The sequence below is a fragment of the Halichoeres trimaculatus genome, unplaced genomic scaffold, assembly GCF_033239565.1.
Source record: "Halichoeres trimaculatus isolate MK-OKI-2021-1 unplaced genomic scaffold, fHalTri1.1 fHalTri1_scaffold_17, whole genome shotgun sequence".
Lineage (NCBI taxonomy): Eukaryota > Metazoa > Chordata > Actinopteri > Labriformes > Labridae > Halichoeres > Halichoeres trimaculatus.
In genome coordinates, this window is record NW_027437195.1 from 28,275,575 (window position 1) to 28,299,834 (window position 24,260).

A 24,260-nucleotide genomic window follows, 5' to 3' on the forward strand; every position below is an offset into this window, starting at 1 on the left:
TCTTCGAATTTTTTTAAATTAGAAAATGTTTCTAAATTAGAAAAAAAAATTAAGTTCTTTTTTCATATTTTTGCTTTTTATTTATTTTTATTATTTTATTTTTTAATGTCTGGAATTTTTTTCTTTCTTTTTTCTTTTTTTTTCTTTCTTTTTTCTTTTTTTTCAAATATCTTGATTCCAATTTTTTTTGCCTTTGTTCCTATTTTTCAAATTTCAAGATTTGACATTCTTGCTAGTTTTTGAAATTTCAGTTAATATTTTTATTTTATTTTTATTTATTTTTTTGCATATTTTTGAAATTTACATTTATTTATTTTTATTTATTTCATCTTCCAAACTTATCTAAGATAAAAAAAGGACATCACATGTTCAGTTTCATAATTTTTTTAAAAAAATATTGGTGGCCTTGATAATTATTTACTAGAGTTTAACCATGTACAGAATTTTACACACTCTATAGTCTTAATCGTAAAGATAAAGTAGATTTTGTGGATCTGGAATGGCTTTAATCCAGGCGAGCTGAGGCAAAAAGGCTTATTTGAAACTAAAGGTTGCAGACCACTGCCATAGAGGGAATAAAAATCATTTTAATTGGATAAACTTGAGTTATAAATGTCGTAAAAAGAGCAACTTCCCGAAGATATTTGAAGCACAAAAAGCAGACTTCACCTCCAGCCTTCCTATATGCAGCGCTCTTCTGTTCACGTCTCCTTTAGCCCCACACTTTTTGCAGTGTAAACCCCCGCGCCCATTCCCATGCCTTGTGCCCTTCTGCAGCTCCGCAGCCAAAGCCCTAAAACCTTTAAAGCCTCGTATGACTCTAACGTAAGCTCCTTAATAATTTAATTCTGTTTGGAATCTGGCGTGATTGGAATGGATGGGATTATCACGTTTGGAGACTTAATTCTGCAGGTCCATCAGGGGTGAGCCGGTGTAACGTGGTAATAAAAGCAAGCGGCGCGTATGGAGAAAGTAATTAAACATGCTGAGGGGAATTAAAAACAGACATGTCACTCAGAGTTCATGATTAACACAAATACAGAAACTACTTTCACTGTTACAAACGGGCGCTCTCTAATGGATGTTCACGCTTTAAGAAGCTGCAGCAGCAGCAGAGTCCGTCTTTGACTCTTTGTTGTCGGACTATTGGACTCAAAGTCAAAACTGTTCCCTCAAATAATACTTTTCCCAAAGTGCAATATGTTCTTTGTAAATAACAAAGTTGTTTTAAGAATGTGTTGAAAGATTTATTAAAATTATTATAAAACAGTTAGCTTTCTGCTAACCAGGTATGTGTATACCTGTGTGTGAATACCTGTGATTAGCTTGTGCTAACATGCCAAGTCAGGCGCACAACTCTAGAGTCTCTCCCACTCAGAAACATGATGCTACAGGTGGTTGCTGAGCTAGTGAGTGTGTTCACTTAGCTTTATTCGAGGCTGTGGGTGTGTGCTGCAGCTGGCACTGAGCCCAGGAAAAGGAGCCCAGTTTGAATGTTGCATTTACAAACAAATAACGAAATATTCCTGCAGACAAAAACTGAATTAGCCGATGTAAGTCGATTGGTATCAGTGGTTAAAGCTCCTTTGAAGATTTTTTTTAGCTGGTTGTGAAAAAGGTCTGAATTGATATTGCTGTGTCTGTATGGCCTCAAAAAGCAAATAAGAGTTGAAAAAGCAAAATATCAATCTGTATGTTAAAAAGAGAGGCCACCAGTGGGGGGTAGGTGTCAGACCTGGTGCTAATTTAGTCTTTTTTCAAACGTTATATTGCGAACATTCATGATTATTATATAACTGAAAGCCTTATTTTTGTAATCCTGTTTCAGCTGACAGAATTTAAATGTAGAGTTGCAGCAACACAGTTTATCAGACTCTTAAGATTGAAATTCATTAATTCATACATATTTGTTTTGTAAAAAGCCACAGAGGATCTATTATTTATTATCTATCTAAGGGCAATTTTATTGTATTTTACTCTCACTAAATTTTGCCACAAAGGGCAAAATTTATTTCCGTGGTTTTAGTTAGTATATCTATATCTGATTAATTTTACTAGATTTTTTATATAACAGGTGGATTTTATTTTTTTTATTTTTATTTTTTTAATAAAAAGTAACAACATCGCTATTAAGTATTGATTCCTGAATATTAGGGGAAAAAAAGTCTGAAGTTTGAAATCATTTTTTTCAAATTCAAATATTTTTTTTTCTATTCCACAATGCAAAAAAAATGAATTCTTCTCAAATGTTTTTGTCCTGTTTCAGTAGGATTTTTTTTTATGCTCAATATGAGCCACGTTCACCAAGACAGTGTGGAAAAATGTCTTATTTCAAGATATTTAAAAACAAAAATGAGGAATTTCCATGAATTCAGACCTCATTTTTGTCTTTAAATAATTTAAAATAACACAAAAACACTTTATAAGATTTTGTTTTTTTGCAGTGTATCAAGAGTTTTTGCCTTATTTTCAGTACAAAATGCTTTTTAAGATTTCATATGAGCCGCATTCATCTAAGCCAGTCCAGAAAAAAATTATTTTTCAAGTTATTTAAAGACAAAAATGAGGTCTATATTGCTTGAAAAAAGTTTTTAAAAATCTGCCAATGGAACAAGAGAAAAGTTACTTAAGTCATTATGCTAGTTCTAAGCAAATTTTTGAGCAACTTTCTTTACTTGTTACAGGTTATCCAGACCTCAATTTTGTCTTTAAACAGCTTGAAAAGAGACATTTTTCTGACTTATCAGGTAAATGTGGCTCATAGCAAGTCTAATAAGACAATTTTGTTTCAAATAAGATAAAAACACTTAATAAGATTTCACTTTTTTGCAGTGTAGTTCTGCTTTCCGTCATCAGATTAAATTAACAGATTACACGCTGTGTTACAGATTAGATACAAAAATCAGGCTTCATTTAGCCCAGAGTGGCAGTGACGGGAGGATATTTTCCTCGACAGCAGCCAAAAGTAGACTGAATGTAAAAAAGCCTCTGCTGTGAGCACATGAAGCTTTCCAGGTAATAAGTTATCACAAAATGAGCTTTTATTGTGAAAGAGGACCATAACTCTGATCCCAGCCTGCTTCTGTTCCCGTTGGTGGTCCTGGCCTCTCCGAAGCATCAGCTACAGCTCGTATATTACCACCTTTTAGCTTCCCACCTCATGCACTCCCTCCCTCCTCTCCTCTGTGAGAGCTCAGGGCTCGGCGACCACAGCAGGCGTCACTCATCTGCTCATGAGAGCAGCCATTGACTCTGGTTTGACTCTGAGAGGGGGTAGACGGGGTGGAGCCAGGCGCTTTAAAAAAAAAAAAAATAAATAAACACTTGCCATCGTCGAGCGTCGAGCCGCCTGACTCTATGTTACCATGCAACTGCAAAAACGCACACACAGGCATAATATTTACACTGTTACAGTATTTTCCGCATGCGCCTCCAAGACGGAGAGAAAGAGGAGGAGGAGTGTGTACTGTAAGAGGAGGCAGAGGAGGAGGGGAGGAGATCCTCGACCTACAAATGTATACGTCCTGTGAATGGCTGGCCTCTTACCTAAACGTGTGGGGTTAAACGTTTGTGAAAACACTCAGCCCCCTCTCTGGGTCGGCACATTTTCCTACACAGGTGATGTGAAGTGTTCCACCCTGAAAAGCCTCTTTGTTGACATCACCCTCTCCCGTCTTTTAGCAATTCTGACCTCTTTCGGGGGGAGTTCCCTCCTCGCTCGTCTCGGAGCAGTGAGCACAGCGGCGCATGTTTCCACTTAAGCCGTCGAGGTCGTCCCTCTCGGTCCCGTGGAGACGCTCTGCCTGTCGATGCGTGGCAGCTGCTCTGTTCTCGCCTGATCTGGCCGCTCGCGCCGGGCTTCTGAATCTGTCGAGTTAGTGTCTGTCTTCAGACACACCTGGTTTGAATTATTACGCAGTTTACTCTCAGAGTCTCCTGGGATTGATTGCTCTTGACTGCCACGGCGAAAGCAATTTCAGAGGTGTGAGATGAAACATCTCTGGATTCTGCAGGATAAAGATTATCCAACATGATATTTTCTTTTGTATCAACTCTTCACTTAGTTTTATTGATTTCTATAACTTATCAGACTTTGTTTAGTCTGTTTTCAAGATATTCAAGTATCAGTTTGTGGTTGGTGGTTGTATAAATGTAGAAATTTTGAAATATTGTAACAATCTCAGACACGGCTGAGTAAAAACCTGTAGGGCCATATTTTAATCCACCAACTCTGGCAGCTGTTGGGTGATAACATATATTGTTGTACTTTAAAATTTGGTCCAATATCCCTCTAAACGTCTCCCAGAGATGCTTTCAGTGAGGCTTGGTGACTCTGCAACGTCTTCTACCCCCTTTATCTAATGGAGTTCCCCAAGGCTCAATCTTCGGGCCTATTCTCTTTTCTCTATACATGCTCTCTCTTGGTTTAATTAAAAAAAACATAGCATCTTTTACCATATATATATATATATGTCGATGACTCACTAATCTACCTGTCTACCTGATACCCCTATTAAGCCCTTAGGGATGTCCCGATCCAATTCTGGATCAGGTATCGGTGGAGAAGGATCCAAACTTGACACTAAGGTTTAACTATGATTTAGTCTACAAGGTATAAAAGTTTACAATTAAATTGACATTTCTGTAAATTCTAAAGCATTTTTTAACCAAACCAATGTTAAACATTGAAACACTTATAGTTTAAATAAATAAATAAATATTAACTTGTCTTTTACCCAAAACATTACCAGTCTTATCCCACAGTAGAGCATGCAGGGTATCATCGATCATCGATATCAGTCAATACCACAAGCCCAGATATTGATATTGGTATCGGGACATGAAAAGCTGGATCAGTGCAAGGCGCCCCACTTTTTGGGACCCTTCCATTGGGGTGCCAGACTAAACCAATCTGCCTCCAGATGGTGGAGCTACAACACAGCAGTCTGTTGATTGGTGGAAAGAATCACCAAGACGAATTGCTGGATGTCTTCCATCGTTGCTCTTCGTTTACTGTGTCCCGTTTTCTTCTTTGTTGGATTTATTAGCAGTGTAAACTGTGTTGCGCTGCTATGGCGTCACACTATTATGATGCAGCTACCAGCATCTGACTTACCCGCCGCCTACCAAGAAGGGCTTTAGAGTGGCTGTGAAACACAAATAGGATCAGGCTTAACTGGTCAACCCGTACCAAACTGTACTGATCTAAACTGGACCGCTTGGAGAAAACGGGGCTGTAGAGTGTCTGACGGACATCAAGGCATCGATGATTTTTTATAATTTTAAAGTAAAATAAAGACAAAACTGAGGTTGTTGCAGATTTTTTGTACTTGTTCCAACTGTAGACTGTATAGAGAGTGGACAGCGTGGCTCTGCCATTTACCATTGTACAGTTTTGAAGCCAAAATTCCCCCGTCTCAGGCGCCACCATTGGTGGCAGTTGAGCAGCCAGAGTCTGTGCAGTAAAGACTGTGAGGGAGTCTAAGAGAATCTGAGTGGAGCTGGGTGACAAAATATTATATATTTTTTTCTTTCGAGAGTCTTAACACTTCTTGGCTCTACCTCCCGACATATTTTATAATCCCCAGGAAAAAATACACAAGAATGGCAGCTGTCTATCATTGTTAAACATGACGCGAAACCTCGTTTTTAACCTCTTATAACTAATGAAAATGAAACTTTTCAGAAAAAAAGAGGACTTGAATACAAGGCAGCCAAATGATATCTTCAAATCACCACAACAATCAGACGTGAGAAACATTTCTACGAGGTTTATTAATTTTTTAAAGTTTGACCACAGCCCATCTGGAATGACTGGGGAGATGGATTTTTTGACCTATACTGCAGCCAGCCACCAGGGGGAGCAGTTTTTGTGCCGACCTCACTTGAGCCGAGCAAGATGACGCCCATTTTTTTACAGACTGCGGTTCCAAGCAATTCAGACCTCATTTTTGTCTTTAAATAACTGAAAATAAGACGTTTTTCTGGACTGGTCAGGTGAATGTGGCTCATATTTTACTTGAAATAAGACAAAAACACTTGATAAGATAAAAGTTTTTTGCAGTGTACTCTCCCTTCCCTTCACTCCCTGATATCTTCTTCCACATTTTGATCCAAAGTGCAGCAGACACCTTATCAAACTGCTCCCCACTTCTGAATCCTTTTTATCTCGGGCTCACTCCACGCTGCGGGCGCTCAAAGCTGCTCCACGTCCACATGTACAGAGCACGTCCAGAGGTCTGTCTCCGTTTAATATTCAGCATCAGGCCGTGTGCAATTTAATAAAAGAGCTGGATTAACATTTTAAATGTTTGTTCAAAGGCGACTCGGTAAACAAGCGCCGCACCCAGCAGCCCGGCCGTTGCCGTGTGATGTTTTATACGAAAGGATTTCAAAGGAAAGCGTTAGGGGGATGTGAGGCTGCAGAGGCGGGCTTCTCCGCACAGACCATTGATTTAAAAATAGAAATACTTCTACCTTGTTTCTGTTTCAGCTTCATTAAACAAGAGAGAACAAAAGTCCTGAGACCGGTTTCTGATGCTAATGATGAATCTTTACGTTTCCTTCCTCAGTTGCGACATCAGCAGTGGAGTCTGGTGATGGAGAGCGCCGTGCCGTCAGACCGGGGGAACTACACCTGCGTGGTGCAGAACAAATACGGCTCCATCTCCCATACCTACCAGCTGGATGTGCTCGGTAACTTTTACTTTTACTTCTGTGCAAACATTGAATAGATTAAGACGAAGAGTGGTTTTAAGAACCCCCTGAGACTTCCTGTGGCAGATCATTTCCTGGTCTAATGACTTTGTGTTTCCTCTCAGAGCGCTCACCTCACAGACCCATCCTCCAGGCGGGCCTCCCAGCCAATCAGACGGTCGTGCTCGGCAGTGACGTGGAGTTCCACTGCAAAGTCTACAGCGACGCCCAGCCGCACATCCAGTGGCTGAAACACATCGAGGTCAACGGCAGCCGCTACGGCCCCGACGGCGTTCCCTACGTCAACATCCTGAAGGTGAGTCTGCAGCCTGGCGCTCGGGTTTTAAACCTTAATGAGTCGGTATCTCTGCAGCCTTCGCCTGGAGTCCACCAGAACCCTTCCCTGATAATTAATCTCCTCTAAACGTCTGCGGTAATGAGTTTTTACAGCAGGTGGGTCTTCGGGGCCCGCGGGCTCTTTGCACCGCGGCGTATAATTGATGAGCTCATTCCTCCAACACTACACCTTCATAATGAGGCGTGAAAACCTCACCTGCACTTTACCACACACTGCAGCTTAAACAAACACACACTCATTAGCGTAATAGTATCACTTTAAATTACTGTGCAGCCTCCAGTTCTGTTGCATGACGCCTGAAGCAGGGACAGGAAGTTCCTCAGAGTCGGCTTTAACGAAGAGTTCAGTGGATTAAACTGAATTAAACCACAACTGAAGACACATAAAATTTACTTTAAATTATCAAATATTGAAACTTTTATTCCAATAAAACTGTCTGGATATCATCTTTTATTTCCTAAGTCTGCATCTATAACAGCCAGTGTTGAGCAAATTACTTTGAAAAGTAATAAGTTATGGTTGCTTTCCCCAAAAAGTAACTGAATTAGTAACTTGATTACTCTGGGACTTTACTTTGCTCTGGGACATAATGTCCACATGTCTGTTTTTGTCTTTTTCATCTCTGACGTTGAAGTGGTCTCTCTTTAATCCAATCCTTGTAATTTCTCCAGATTAACCCCTTATTTTTTAATCTGGTCCTGTCATCTGTAATTTTTTACAAGTCAAAACAAGTTGGTTACTGTGCCTTAGATTCAAACCTGGAAAAGCATCCACCCCTCCCCCTGGAGTTGGTTTGATCCAAAGACGCTACATGAGATCCTCTCTGACTGCAGGTTACACAGACGCACACAGGAAGCTGTGTGTTAGTTTTAACCCTGTTAACCTAACACTGATAACCACACAGCTAGTTCAATGCACACATTTCTCTTAACTCGACTAATGTTTTAAGACAAATTTCAGCATTTTTGGACTTTAAGATAAAAAATTGTTAGAAATCCAGGCAATATGGAGATTTTTAACCCTTGGTGGTACACACAGTGATGCCAGTTAAGGAATAAATGTTTGGTGTGTTTTTTTTTTGTTTGTTAAAATAGATCAAATAAATATAATCAAAAAAAAAAATTAAATGAATATTATTTATAGATATTTTTTGGGTGAGGTATGTAACGCCATTTTATGTAATAACGCCCCGAAATGTCATAATGCAACAATTTTCACATCATTATGTAAAAACACCACATTTCCTAACAATCTGCTGCATTTTGTAAAAAAGTTTTTAACGCAAATGTAATAAATGTTATAAAATTCTTGAAAGCAATATGTAATAAAATGCAGCATTATGTAATGAGTTCTTACTTATAACATGCAGAAACCCGCATTCTGTAGTAAGTGATGCAATATGTAAGAACTTATTACATAATGCGGCAAAGTTTGTTACATATTGCATTTAAGAATTTTATTACAAAATGCAGCAGATTATTAGAAAATGTAGCATTATTACATAATAAAGTGGAAATTTATTACATTATTACATATTAGGGCATTATTACATAATGTGGTGCTACATGTTGCCTTGAGGCAACATGTAGCACCACAATGGTCAGTAATGAAAAAAAAGATATTTATTTATACTTCAACTCTTTCTCTCTTTCCTTCTGTATAAGATTTCATGTCTGAACATTTCCTGCAGGCAACACTTTACTATAGAGGAACACCCCATTGAAATGAATGGGCCAAGGATGTGTTGTGTTAGTGTATAAGGCCAAAAATGGGTATGATGCCTAGAGGTAACGAGGTATCATTCCTTGTGGTTCTGCATTGTTGACAGTATCTATGGGCAGATCCCAATTCTAGCCTTAAGCCTTTGGTTTTGTGTGTTGAAAGTGAAGAGCTACACAGCCCTTGAAACGAAGACAAACCAGGATCTCTCTTGAAACCAAGATACAAATATTTTTTTATCAGATATCCAATCCTTTGCTACTCCGCATTAATATTAGCCATGATTTCAATTGTTGGTTGTATTTTGATCTAGCTAACACTCCTATAGCAACAGCTACAGCTAATAATAGCTACAGTGATATCAGAGCAGGGTGACACACTCACTTTGATTAAACAGATAAGCTGCATTCAGGAGCTGCATTAGCTACATAAGCTACATAAGAGAGGAGCTGTAAATAAAATGTGGGTAAAAGCTTCAGGCACACAAGTAATGATGACAACAATCATGTTGACATGTCTTTAACAAAGAGCTGATGCTAAAGTCAACTTTTTAGCAACAAATATCACACAGCTACCTGTGTGTGTCTGTGTAACCTGCAGTCAGAGAGGATCTCATGCAGCGTCTTTGGATTAAACCAGCTCCAGGGAGAGGGAGGGGATGCTTTTCCAGGTTTGAATGTAAGGATCAAGTAGCCACTAGGGGCTGGAGAAAGAATTGCTGTATTGTCGTACTAGTTTTTTTTTTGTTTGTTTTTTTAAATCAGCAATTTTTTTATTTTTTTTTAATTGAAATCCTTCATTTAAGCCTTCATTTATAAGCTGGGTTGGAAAAAAGTTGAGATGGTAGATCCCAATAATGTAATAAATCCAAAAAAACTCATCATTATTAGTAAACTTTTTCACTTGGTCTGGTGTTAAAAAAAGTGATCTGAAAATCGCAAAATCAGGAAAATTGAAAAAATCACAATTTTAATTGAACTGGCACCCAAAAATCGTCACAAAATCAAATTGGGAGAAAATCCTATAGTCCCAGCTCCAGTAGCCATGATAAGCTAACGTTGCATTATTCAGAAGCTACATAATATAGATTCTGAATACTGCAAACGTTAGCGTGTCCTAGCTTAGCTGTCTCATCATTCATGTAATGCAGTTCAGGGCAGTGAAGTCTGTTTGCTGTGAATGTGTCACCCTAACCTGACGTCAGTTTATTATCACTTTGTAAAAATGTGTTCGCTTTAGAAGAGAAGAAACAGTTGCTCTGTCTACGACAGCCAGCTAGCGACTAGAGGTGATGATGTAGCAGTAATCTAGAGGCGAGGAATAGAGTGATAGTGGGATTGACTGTAAATCCACGATGCATCCCGCTTCATCGAGCCATTTTTCTTTACTTTGAAAGCTCAAACGGATCATTGTTTGTGAGCAGTCTTCATCGTTTCTACATTTCTGTGAGCGTGTCTCAATCCGCCGCCCTCCCTGGGGAAACAAAGGTTGGATAAACTCAGCGGGGAAGGCGACAGAGAGTCTTCACAGGGTTAAAGAGCAGCTCCTGGAGGTGTCGCCTCCTCCGGCGGTATCGCTGTTCAAGAATAGAGTAGAAAGCATTCCTCACCAAAGAGGACAACACCCATAAACCCGCTGTGAGGAGGAGAGGAGGAGAGGAGAGGAAGACTCCCATCGGCAAACCGAGGAGGCCTTTTGCTTTCTCATTTAGCCTCCCTCCTTTTTTCTTTTTTTCTGCCTCTGGAGGGAGCGGGGGAATAAAACAAACATCTGGTTTGGACTAAGTTAACTGCCGTGGTGGCGGCAACGCAGGGAGAGAGACGGGCTCTGTAAACCGCCGCTGCCGTCAGATGTGCTGCGTCGCGTGGTTTGGGGAGGAGGAGGAGGAGGAGGGAGAGGGAAGAGGCACCCAAAAAAGCCATGGAAAAAATGAGTGGAGAAACAGAAGGAAGGGCAAAGTCAGCAGCAGAGAGTGTGACAGAGCAGTGGGTAGAGATGGAGGGCAAGAGGCAGGAATGAGAAAGAAAAGAAACAAGAGAAGGAAAGAAAGACGAGCTCTTTAAACACAGAGACACAGCTGACTTCTTCTTCTCCTTTAAGAGATCAAAACTCACAGTTTTTTATTCTGAGTGAGTTTGAAACGTGATGATTTGAAGGAAAACAAAGCGGTCAGGTGTTCGCTCTGCGACCTGCAGCAACAGCAACAGATTATTTAAGACTGCAGCTTTAATTTTTGAGGGTTACCTTCATCAAACAAGCTTTTAATGGGTTTTTAAAGCATAGCTAAGCAGAAACAGGAATATTGGAGGTGAAATTTGACAGAAACTTTGGTTTCATTTAGACTTATTCCACTTTTTAGTCACGTTACAAAGCAGAAAAACAAAATGCTTCTATCATTCAAAGGAAAACATTGAAATATCTGGATTTTGTCTCTTTTTGAGATTGGTTTGTGCTTTTTGGGCTTAAAGAAAGGTGGGTAGGGCAAAACCAAGAGTATTTTTACAGTAGACATTCAGCAGAGCGATGTTATTGGGACCTGGAGCCTGACCGGCAGCGTACACACAGGGCTAACTAGCTTTAGACCAGCTCTTTGCTGCTATATTTTGCAAGTTTCTAGACCTTTCTAGCACCTCTTGTCTGAAAAAAAAATCTCATTAGGGACAAATCTTCACTGCAAAAAAACTGAAATCTTATCAAGTGTTGATGTCTTTTTTTCAGTAGAAAAAATATCTGCCAATGGAACAAGAGAAAAGCAAATTTTCTAGCAAATTTGTCTTGTTCCATTGGCAGATATTTTTCAATTTCTTATAAGCGATTCAGAGCTCATTTTCGTCCTTAGACATCTTAAAACAAGACATTTTCTGGAATGATAAGCTGAGCATAGCTCATATCAAGTGTTATTAGACATTTTTTTTATTAAATAAGATGAAAACGCTTGATAAGGTTTCTATTTTTTTGCTGTGTAGTGACTTTTTCTGGAGTCTGAAGACTCTGAAGGATTGTTTATGAAAGCATATATTGATCTCACTTCTCTCGTCGAGCAGTGGGGGCAGCTGTTGCCTCTTGACTTGTGCAGGAGTCCCTCCCGGCTGCAGCCAGAGCAGGTGACTGCGCTGAATGAATATTGCATCCACAGGTCTATTTAGAATAGAATAGAATAGAATAGAAAATACTTTATTTATCCCCGAGGGGAAATTCAGGAGTCACCGCAGCATTTAAGAAAACAAAAGTAAGAAAGAGTATAGAAAGTGCAAAAAAAAAGTCCATAAGAAATTAGATGACGACATCCCGTCCACCACTCGTCCACCACTCTCCAGCCCAGCCAGTCTCCACCTCCACAGGGTCCAGGACTGAGCCTCCCCAGCAGTCTGTTCAGTCTCTGTCTCCTGGATCCTGTCTGCTCACAGCAGGCGAAGCTCCTCCGATGTGTCGCGGCGTCCGATGTCTGCTCCGTCAGCCACGTCCGTGAACAGCACGATGCCGCTGGATTAGCGCAGCGAGCTCATCCATCCCCCGGAGCTAGATCCCACGTTCCCAACAACGATGGATGGAAGGACAGGTCCACGTCGTCACCTCCCAGCTCACATCCGAGAACCAGCACGTCGTCCTCACCTCCTCCTCCTCAGCTCGAGGGAAATCATCAAGCCCTACACTAGTTAGTATTTACATGCTACAGGCTGCTAACAGCTAATTTCGCATGTAAACAATGCAGCCATGGTTACATGTAGGATCTCCAGACAAACACAGGAGAAAAGTAGTAAAAAATACCGCCGAAGCCACAAAAAGTTTGGTGTCCGTGACCGACAACGAACCACACAAAGTGATGATCCACTCCAAATACAAAGACGACAAAAAAGAGACGAAAAAACCACAAGAAACGGACAAAGACGAGAGAGCTGCTGCAACAGGCAGCTACCCGGGTAGCGCCTAGCAACCGAAATTTTGCGTCTCTTTTGCTGGTCCCAAGCCCAGATTGAACGAGGAGGATATTAACAGTGGCATATTGCATTCACCCAGAAAAAAAAATGTTTCCTGTTTTCATGACATAACTATTTCATGAATACAGTAACCTGAAAAGCAAAGGGATTCCTCTAAATCTTTAATCGTCATCTCAATGAAGAAACATGAAACATGAAGCTGTTAACTAAAACCCATTAAAAAGCCTGCCTTACCTGTATTAACCCCACACCTTTGATTAGCAGCAAAAATGTGCAGCAACAATTCAACATGGGAAATTCTGTTTTTACCAGAAAGCATTTCATAAAAAAAGAAAATTGAATAAATAAATTAAATAAATAATACATAAATTCCTGTTTTTATAAAAGAATTATGTCATAAACAGGAGATTTTTTTATTTTATTTTATTTTTTATTTTTTGGGGGGTGAATGCATACGCCGCCAAAGATATTTGACATCAAAATAAAAAACAAGAATCAGAAGAAAGAATTTGTCATAGGAAACATACTGATACTGTTTTTTTTTAACACGTCTTTTGGTACCTTTTGCTACATTATTCATTTCTCACACAGTGTCCATTACAGTTAAATAGAAATGCACAACTTAGTGTTAATGGTTTAAAAAGAAAAATGATGAAGCTTGGTTCATTGGTCTGCAAGGATTGTAAAATGAAGAAGGGTTGTACGGTTGTTAAAAGGGGCTAAAATGTGTTGATACAGTTGATTTTGGAGTTTAATGTGGAAATAATAAGTTTGATGTAGTAAAAATAGAGCTTGTGAAATATTTTTTCATTTTTCAAGTGTGCAACTCCTCCCTGGCAGCATATGCAAATTAGATGATGACATCATCTAGCGACTTACAGGAGAGCCAATAGCTTCGTTCTTTGAGCAGAAGCTGCTTCTAAAATTGTTTGAGCTGTGTTTTTTATACAAAATAGACAAATTGTGTCTTATTTTGTGTGAATAAATCAAACTGAAGACATAAAACTCTGTTGTTGCTACAAGCGGTTTGTTTTTCTGTCTCCAGGGCTTCAGCTCCTGTGAGGGTTGTTTTAATGGCTTGTAAAACAGGTTGTAATTGAAACTTAAACCAACTTTGACCGACAAAAACAAACAGCAGCGTGTCTGATCATGTCTGTGTTGTAGTTTCACACCAGAGGATTGACAGCACGATGAAGAAGCAGCTTCTGTCTCATGAGTGTTTTTGTCTGAGAATTCTATCTAGACACCCACAGGGGGCGCTAAAGTTAACACAAACTGAAAACTCAACAGAGCAGCTTTAAATAACGTCTTCAGCGTTATTTCTGCAACTGATGTGAAAGTTTATCCTTTTTTAGGGTGAAAAGTTAAAAAAGATGAACTTTTTTATTTTTTATCAGTAGCCTGCTTTAGCCGTCATGTGACCACGACCCTGAGCTGCTGCAGAAATGTCTCTCGATCCATTTCTAGAAGTGTCACCCATTGGTTTTTTAAGCTTAGACATGACAGGACGAGGAGAATAAGCAGGATACTTGTAGAGGTGATGGAGGGAGAGACAGAGAGGAAAAAGGAGAGTAAGAGGAGGAGAAAGACACGCCAACAAAAAGTGAAGAGCGGGGGAAAGTAAGCCTGACAGCCCAGACCGCGTCTCCATGCTCTATTTTCAACTACCACATAATTGAAACAGTATTTACAGAGAGATGCTCTCGCTCTGCACCCACCACAGCTCATTCAGACTGTAACATTTCATGTGTGGTGTACAGTACGCTGTGGGACTCAAATACAGATGTGTGTGTGTGTGGAGGAGGGAGGGGGACGTTTTTTAAGAAATGTCTGAATCGCTCTTTTGATGCCTGGAAAAAGAGTTAACGATGAGCGACGCGCCCGGCATGCGCAGAGAGCGCGAGGCGTCTGGAGCCGAGCCGTGGATGTTCATTAGCCGGCCGTAAAACATGATATGTTTTCTCCTTTATGTGCTTTGCCCGTTTAATTATTCATCCACGGCTTCTCTGCTGGAGTGCCTGTCACAAGCGATGTGTGTGTGTGTGAGCACGTGTAAGTTTGTGTTTTTGCATGTGGCCCACACACTCAGGGAGATTGACACACTGTAGCTCCTTTAATCTACTGTTAGATGGAGTGTGTAAGGATACACAGAGTACAGTGTGTGTGATTTTACAGAGTGAGGTTGTTTAATCTTAAGCACAGCCTCGTACAGACTACACGTGTGTGTGTTGGTGCGTGTGCTAGTTTCTTTAAGTAGAGGTTCGGCATTTCTATTTAAACGCAGTATATTTAAAAAATTTTATTTTTATTTTTTTTTTCCAAATGAGCATAAGACAAAACAAAAACTGCTCCCCCTGGTGGCTGGCTGCAGTATAGGTCAAAAAATCTATCTCCCCAGTCATTCCAGGTGGGCTGTGGTCAAACTTTAAAAAATTAATACACCTCCTAGAAAAGTTTCTCACATCTGATTGTTGTGGTGATTTGAAGATATCATTTGGCTGCCTTGTATTCAAGTCCTCTTTTTTCTGAAAAGTTTTGTTTTCATTAGTTATACAAGGTTAATGACGATTGACAGCTGATGTGTCTTGTGGGTTTTTTTCGGGGATTGTAAAATACGTGGGGACGGAGAGTTTTGTGTAAGTTCAATCAAATCATTCAAAAAATTGTGGAAAAATAAGTATTATCTTGAGAGTAGTCTCTTCACTTAACATTATTACTACTTCTATTGCTATTGTGTTATAAAGTGATCCTGTTCAAGAGGTTTGTGTCTGACAAGAAGCCATTTGTATGGCTCATTTCCATTGAGGTAGCCCTCAGTCTCGAAAAGGCTGGTGACTCCTGCTCTAGAGGTTTACTTTCCTCACTGAAGTGAGCTTTAAGGTAAAAAGGTGTGACTGTGTAAACAGTGTAAAGGACTTGAAGGATCTGGATTAAAAGCAGTCCATCTTAGCTGTCTCAACTGTCTCTGAAGTGATGGTGATGCAGCATTTCTGTTTTACTCTTTAGTCTTTCTAAAAGACATGGAAGCAGTTTCTGTAGGATATTAATGTTTTAGCTCAGCTGTTTGAACGAGTGATTACCAGAATGACTCAAAGAAGGTTTGATTTTATTCCATAATGTTGTGTTTTGTAAACTGAACTTTGTTTCTCTTTGTATTTTTGTCTGTAATCTTGTGTTTTTGCTGCTGACTGTCTCGGCCAGGTCTCCTCTGAAATAGAGGTTTTTAATCTTAATGGGACCAACCTGGTTAAATAAAGGTTAAATAAATCAAAAATAAATAATTAGCAGTATCAGATGAGAATTATAAATCTTTTTTGATGACCCATTTACCCACACTGACAAACTCAAAGTGGCAGCTATATGTCAGAATCAGAATCAAGTTTTATTACAATTTGTCTTGGTGTGTTGGTGCTAACAATAAACATGAAAATAAAGAAAAAGCTGATAGAATACAGAAAAACTTAAGATAAAAAAATATACAAATATAAAAAAAAATATAAAAAGAAAAACAATAGTATTAAAAATTAAATTAAATTGAATAAAATAAAATAAAATAAAAAATTGGAACATTTATATAAAAATAAATAATTATAATAAAAAACAGAGGGTACCAAGTGCAATTGTAAAATGGGTTGTAAATGTTTTCCCAAAAGTAAGAACTCTTAGTCTGTGTGCACAACCTTGTATGTTTGATGAAAACATGAGTTTCTGTGTTTTTCTTCCAGGTTTGCATTTATGACCTTTGCAAAGCCCCAGTGAACATTTTTCTGCTAAACAGGCATTGAAACTTATTCAAGAGGGAACTTAAAGTTGACGTTGTTGATTAAACGTCTTTAATAATGGAAAAACAAGAAATTCAAGTGTTAAATGTTGAATTTGATCCCATGAGTGACAACATTTAAGTGTACTGCCCCCCAAGTAGTTTAGCCAGTCGAAAACTGGTTGGTCTGCCCTGGTTGATGCTCACTGAGGTTTGTGTCCCTCTACTCAGGATTTTGACCTCACTGTGACCTCACTGTGACCTCACTGTGCCTCTTGGTTTCCTTTACAGAGTGTTGTCAGTAAACACACTGAGGCCCACAGTAGGTTGAAACTGTCCAACGTGACAGAGAAAGACGCTGGGAAGTACTGGTGTCGAGCCTCCAACTTTGTAGGAAAGTCAGAAAACGCTTTCTGGCTCAAGTTACACAAAGCAGGTAACTCCTGAGCTGCGAGCGGCGTCCGCCTCCTCGTCTGCTGTCTCCTCCTCTCTGCGGGGCTCCTCTTGGTTGTGGGTCTAATTGGTTTGCTGGCTTGCTAATCGAACCAACACATGTACAAACACATAAACAGACACACATCTCGCTGCTGGTGTATAAGTTCAAACGCTCACTTTGTGTAAGCTCAACGCCGTCATCCATTCCAGCGCCGGCGCCACTTTGTCTTCCTTACAGATCGATAACAAACACAGCATCACACCTTTAATTACTGCAGTAACTTCAAAAGTCTCCCCCTCGCTTTCTCACATCTTCAGTCACACACACAGCCCCCACCAAATCATACTGCACACACACACACACACACACTCGCTGCAGTATTGATTTCCCCAGCTGTATTAATGTGCTTTTATATGAAAGCATGCGGCAGGAGTCTGATTCATGACTGGGTCTGGATGTCACTGTTCATTACTGAGGCTTGGGGAATAAAAGCCCCCGCTACCCTACCCCCTACCAATCCACATCAGGGTTTTAAAAGCCCCCCCCCCACTGCTCATCACACCAACCATTAGTCAAAGGGAGAAGCCACAGTTCAGTAAATCTGAGGGTGTCTATAATTAGCCGTGCCCAAACTTTGGAGATAATATAAAGCTCCTCTTTGTGAGCTTGGACATCTGAAAGCACTCAAAAAACAATCATAGTTTTTTACTATTTAATAAAATAAAGCTGAAAGAAAAACTGAAAAAGTCAGAGGACCCAGAGTAGAGCCCTGAGGAACGCCTTGAATCTACCATACCATATCAACTTTATCTATCAATCAATCAGTCTTTATTTATAAAGCCCTTTTCATGCACAATGGTGGCAACACAAAGTGTTTGACAAAACAAAACAAAACAAACAACGACAAAAAAACACATCAGTAAACAACTCTCCACCCCTAACCCACCAACCTACACCCCTAGTGCACAAGGTGAACACAGTTAATCAAAATCCCTGCAGATGACTTGAGGAACTGAGAAAACTCTATATGAAGACATAAATAAGGAAACACAGAATGTAAAGTAAAATGTTAAACTCACAATAAGAAAATAGAACAACCAAGCCAAAAAAAAAAATATGGTTATAAAATCTTTAAAGATTAAAGCAGTAAAAGAAAAACTTAAAACTAAAACTTCAAGATACAGAATGAAAAAAAGCTGAAAGTGACAATGCAGTAAATAAAAAGATTAAATAATTAAAATAATCAGGTAAAGACACGTTAAAATTTTTTTAAAAAAATATACTGAAATATTATATATATATATATATATATATATATATATATATATATATATATATATATATATATATATATATATATATATATACTGAAATTAATAAAGCACTTTTAAAAACAAAGTGCTGTACAGGTAGATACAAATTAAAACAGTAAAAACAGACACATAAAAGAAAATATACTAAAAACAACTAAAAGCAAATAAAAGGGAATAAGACCCGGCATAGAAACTAAGTCTTGCTGAGGTTAAAAGCCAGAGATTTAAAAATGGGTTTTTAGCAGGGACTGACTCACTTCAACAAAAAGTGTGTTGCAGTAATCCAAACGTGAAGCATGGATCACTCTTTTGAAGTGCTGCCTAGACATAAAAGATTTTACCTTCGCCAACCACCTTAAGTGATAAAAATAAGACTTAACAACAGTTTGAATTTGGCTGTCTAGTTTAAAATCACCGTCCAACTTAAAACCCAAATTGGTAACAGTTGATTTAAAATATTTTGTCAGGGTTCCAAGATCAGCAGAGGTGGGCTCACATGGAGCCACTTCATCCAAACACCATAATCTGTTTTCTTTTCAGTAAAGTTCAAAAAGTTCAGGGCCAAACAAGATTTAATGTCTTCCAGACAAACAAGGAGAGGTTTGACTGAGAAGCCATCTTTGGCTTTAAGGGCACATATATCTGACAGTCATCAACGTAGCAATGTAAAGCTATTCCATGCTTTGTTAGGATGGAATTTAAAAGATTTTAAAAGAAACAGCAGATCCCAGAAAGTTCAGTGTGTTCCCTTCAAAATGTCTTGTTTCGAGTAGAGTCACAGCGTTTCTGCAAACTACCTTGAAGGTAAAAGGATCTGACTTGCAGAGGATCCAGATTAGAGCCCTGAGGAATCCCTTGGAATAATTTACATCACAAAGGAGATATCACTTTTGTTTCTTGAATGGGCAGCGTCTCTAAATGTGGCTAATTGGTCAAAGTTTTAAACAAATAAGTATCGACAGAAATATAATGACCACATAGGTGGACGCAGGGTCTAAAGAGAGGATCTGACTTCCAGAGGATCCAGGTTAGAGCCCTGAGGAATCCCCTGAAATGACATACACGCCGATGAAAGAAGATATCTGTTGTGTTTTTTAAAATCACAGCTCAGAAACAATTGAAGGCAAAACCTGAGGTGAGGGGATGAGTTTTGCGTTGGCAATGGGTAAACTTTGTGCTGGTTTCATTTTTTTAAAAATGATAGAAAATATCTTACTCTGCGACTTGCCTGGAAATTTGGTTAAATTTATTTTTGCAGTCTTAAATTCTGGTTTCAAAGGATACAAATTAATATCTTGAGACCCTGCGTCTACAAGTGTGGTCATTATATTTATGCCTCTCTGATAAAACTTTGACAATTAGCCACATTTGGAGACACTGCCCATGTCATCTTTTGGTGATATCACAACTTTTAACTAATTTCAGTGAAAAACAACGCATTTTAGTACAATAACATGAATAACACATAACTAATAGCAAACTCAAAACACAAAGCACAAGCAGGGAGAAATATAAAAGCATGCCAGACAAAAGCTTGGGAGTTTAAATCACTCATTGGGGTTTAAAGTTGTTCTTCATGTTTCTTTAGAGTGTTAAATCAGAGATTGAAATGTCTTCAAACTTTATCTGATGAAAGAAGATGTTCCTGTTAGTTTTAGATCAAACCAGCGAGCTTCTTTTCCAGCGTGGTGACGGTGCTGCTTGGGTGTTTTCAGGTCCTGGTGGTGCTGATTTACAGCCTCACTTCTTTCCTTCCTCTCCAGGGTGTTTCCTTTTTAAAGCTTCGGGCTCACGATCCCCTTCTCTCCTTCTCTCCTTCTTGGCTTTATCTCCTCCTCTCCCACAGACGGCTGGTATTAACACCACAGATAAGGAGCTAGAGGTGCTCTTCTTGACCAATGTGTCTTTTGAGGACGCGGGCGAGTACACTTGTCTGGCAGGGAACTCTATCGGCTATGCTTACCACTCTGCCTGGCTGACGGTGCTTCCAGGTATATTCTCCTTCCCTCCCTGGGTCTGATTGTCCTCTTCTTGCTCTGTAAATGTAATGAAACAATCATTGCTGCTGTAATTATCTCAACTATGTCGTACTTTGCTCAGTGACACGTTCATTTTCAGACCTATTATTGTACATTATGTCAAATTGCTGCTTGTTAACACATTTTAAGAGCGCTGCGATTGTGGCAACGCCCCTTTAATTGGGCATTGCGATCATACAGTCCTGCCTCCACTGAATGCAGCTTTTTAATCAGAGCAGATTGTCTGTTTGAATGTCTCAAGGCTACGAGGCAATTTAAAGACATTTTTGTGTTTGGTGTTCAGCGCTATAATTACCTCCCTGGGGAGAAACGTATCACAGGTGCAATTACCTGCTGCTGCATAAAACTACAAGCAGAACACGCTGCGATCTGTGTCGGATTTGATTTATAGATCCATAAAAGTCTGCTTCTACAAACCCGGTCGGACAAAATGTGCCAATGAGCAAAGAAACATCTCTTTTCAATCATCACGACTCATATATTTTAAGTGTAAGATGATTAAATTTTGACATATTTCTTGTTTAATGAGTGTGAATTAATCTCCTGCCCCCGAAGCAGTGGGTCCAGAGAAGGAGGACTACTACGCCGACATCCTCATCTACGTGACGGGCTGTGTGCTCTTCATCCTCGCCGTTGTCATTGTCGTGCTCTGCCGCATGAGGATGACGACGCAGAAGACGCTGCCGACGCCGCCCGTGCAAAAGCTGTCAAAGTTCCCCCTCAAGAGACAGGTAACAGAAAGTAGATACAAGATTCGTATCGACACTTTTCCCTCTTCTTTTTCTCCTCTATCTGTCTGTTAGCTTCCGATCGTAGCAGGGTAGCTGTATTCGACAATATGCTGATGACGTCTGAAGTTATGTAGCAGAAGGGGGATTTGTTTTTCCTCACTAACCCTAAAAATATAAAAATACAACTACTGTTGGGTCAAGGGACAATATGCGATCCACACAAGAATGGTTTTTCGATGAAACACAAAAATATTGTTGTGTATGCAAAAGTTATTCGATTTCTCTCTCAAGGGAAACAAAAAGGAGACAAAATATTTGCATGAAACTTTTTTCTCTCCTTGTCTTTTAGCTCAGCTTGTAGCATACGTTCAGTTATCCATGTTCGACAATATGCAGATGATGTGACAAAGTGTATGTACACTTCAAAAGACAGAAGTCTTATCAAGAGTTTTTGTCTTATTTTCAGTTGAAAATATCTTTTTGGATTTAACATGAGCCACATTCATCAGACCAGTCCAGAAAAATTTCTTTTTTTAAGTGATTTACAAACAAAATTGAGGTCTGAAAAAAATCTGCCAATGCAACAAGAAAAATTAGCTTAAAACAAGTATAATGTCTTGATCTTGTTCCACTGGCAGATTTTTTTATCTTGTTACAAGAAATTCTACAAAATGAAGACAAAAAAAAACTTGAAAAAAATTGCATGAATACTTTTTTCCTTTTCTTGTCTTTAGCTTAGCTTGTAGCATACTTTGAGTTACTTGTGTTTGACAATATGCAGACGACGTGATGAACTTTATGTAGAAGTTGTTGCTTTTTCACCACAATACTACTTTTTTTTTTTTTACGTATTTTTTATTTTATTTTTATTTTTACAAATAATTTTTATTTTATTTTTATTTTTATTATACAAAAATAACAGTTCTTCGATTTTTCTTTTTTGTTTACAGCTGTAACTATATGTTTACAACTTTTATAAGCACAAAAAAAGAAAAATAAAATTCACAAAAGAACCCAGCAAGACAGATATTACTCAACTCTATTCTAGGATAAGGAAGAAAAGAAGGAATAGAATTTATATAGATTCAGATAAATAATGATAAAGGGAGGGAGTCCAAGTTCCTTTTGATGATAATAATACATTTAAGTCAAAAGCACCTTTCAAAACACTCAAGGACACTGCACAAACATTATTGCATTATTGCAAAAAAATCAAATTAAAACCTGCTCTGATGTAAGAACTAGAACAAGCTTCCTCAGAAGGTTTAAAAACAGGAAAAAGAGAGCTTAGGGTCTTGAAATGATTGAAATTGTAGCATTTTTGTTCCAGACCTAGAGTTGGAAACCCCTGTAAAAAATTCAGACTCATAAAAAACATACAGATTCATTGCATCAGATAGTCATGCAAAAGTTCTCTCATGAGGGGAACAAGAAGAAGACACAATGTTTGCATGAATATTTTTCTGTCTCCTTGTCTTTTTAGCTTAGCTTGTAGCATCCACTAAGTTACTTGTGTTGGATAATATGCAGACGATACAATGGTATTTTTTTTTCCCCACAGTACTCCTGGAAACTTGCACAAAAATGCAAAACAACTTCGAAATAAATCATTCTTTGATATGGAACTAAAACAAGGTTTCTCAGGAGGTTTGAAAACGGGACAAGGGGAGCTCAAGGAGTCCTTGAAATGCTGGAAGTTCCAGTGTTTATTCCAGACTTAGCGAAAAATTCATACTCATCAGAAAGTTACTGATTCATTGCATCAGATTCTGTTTTTAGCTCCTTTTTTTCAGATTAAACTGCAAAACAGCCTCGACAGTCAAGGAGGGAGCAACTTTGTTAACTCGGGGAAGCTCCCTGACTTCGCCTCGGGGAGTCATGGAAAAAAACAGTCATATTTCTGCAGCAGTGCCAAAATGTGAAGCCTGCAGAAGAGTTTGTAATATCTGTCTTCACTACTCTAACAAGGTCTGAACACGGGGTGAGGAGAACAGGGGAGAACAGGGGAGAACAGGGCTCATGCAGGGCGAGGGGATGAATGGAAAGAGGCTGAGGTGGCTATCTGCCGTAGATCTGTCTCCATCCCGCTGTGTCGATGACGTTCTGTGGACGCTGGAAAGCTCGGCGCTGGTGACATGTGTTGGAGTTTATCTTGGAGGAGACTCAGCTCGGGGATATTTATGCCCTCCTGTGACTGTCAGTGTTAGTTTTAGATTTCACTCTCTGTGTAACGCACACTCGCCCTTCAACTGTTTGAGGAGAATCATGAGGTGGAGCAGCTGCGTCGCCGCGGTCTGCAGGAGTCTTCACGTGGTTATCTCTCAGGGCTGCGTTTAAGGGAAGTGAGCCCAGGTTCAAACCAGACTGAGACCAGGGTGAGGGAAACCAAAATCAGTGTTACATCGTTAAATCTGAAGTAAAACTTCATATAGAAGAGCGGAAATATGCCCCAAAAATGTTCCTCGAAGGAAACTTTAACGCTTTGGCGATCATCCTGATCTATCAGATTATCATTCCTCGACTTCACTGTGTATTTATGACTGTTTCAGATTTAGACAAGTCAGATAAACCTGGTTTACCCATCGCAGAGGTGTTACTTTAAGAAGTTAGAGCTGGACTGAGGCTTTTAGCAAAGCGATGTCTGCAGAGGGTTGTTCAGGGAGTTCAACTCTCCAGACGAGCAGAAGGGGGCAAAGGTTGAGTCAACATCCATCAGTGGGTTGACCTGGACAAATTTAAGTCAAAACAGGAGCAGTTAATAGAATTCGATACATAGTAAAAGGCCTAAAGTAAAAAAATATCTCAACAAGATTTTTTTTTAATTTATAAAATGAAACATGTGATATCATAATTTTTATTTTTTTAAAAATTAGCTAAAAATTTAAACACCTTGCAAAAAAAATTTAAAAATGAAATTTGAAAAATTATTAAAAACTAAAAAAATACAAAATTTTCAAAAAACTGCAAAATTTTTACTTTAAAAAAATGCAAAAAAATCAAACATATTTTAAAACTTCAAAGTTTTGAAAAAAAAAATCAAGAACTTTGATAATTTTGAAAACTTGCAAAAATGTTTTTCATTTTGTGATTTATAAAATTTGAAAAAAAAAAGTCACAAAAAATAATTTAAAAATCTCCCAATTTCTTCTGGAATTTTTGATTATTTTTTTTTTAAATGCAAAAATCTGAAAATCAAAAAAATATATATTGTGAATTTTAAAAATCCACCACAGTTGCCAGATTTTTTTTTTATTTTAAAAATTTGCTTAA

General features: G+C 38.8%; 1 protein-coding gene across 6 annotated transcripts in view; it reads left to right on the forward strand.

Moving 5' to 3' along the window:
• The window catches only part of fgfr3 (fibroblast growth factor receptor 3), a 123,944-nt gene that overhangs the window by 81,209 nt on the left and 18,475 nt on the right, over positions 1 to 24,260 (forward strand). For 3 of the 6 annotated variants that reach the window (XM_074691439.1, XM_074691442.1, XM_074691444.1), the window contains exons 6-9: positions 6,573 to 6,696; positions 6,822 to 7,012; positions 20,067 to 20,211; positions 20,815 to 20,990. In XM_074691439.1, the coding sequence (XP_074547540.1) occupies positions 6,573 to 6,696; positions 6,822 to 7,012; positions 20,067 to 20,211; positions 20,815 to 20,990 (636 nt within the window). Of the gene's footprint in view, positions 1 to 6,572; positions 6,697 to 6,821; positions 7,013 to 20,066; positions 20,212 to 20,814; positions 20,997 to 24,260 lie in introns of all 6 variants that reach the window. The other 3 variants (XM_074691438.1, XM_074691443.1, XM_074691440.1) reach the window with 2 other exon arrangements.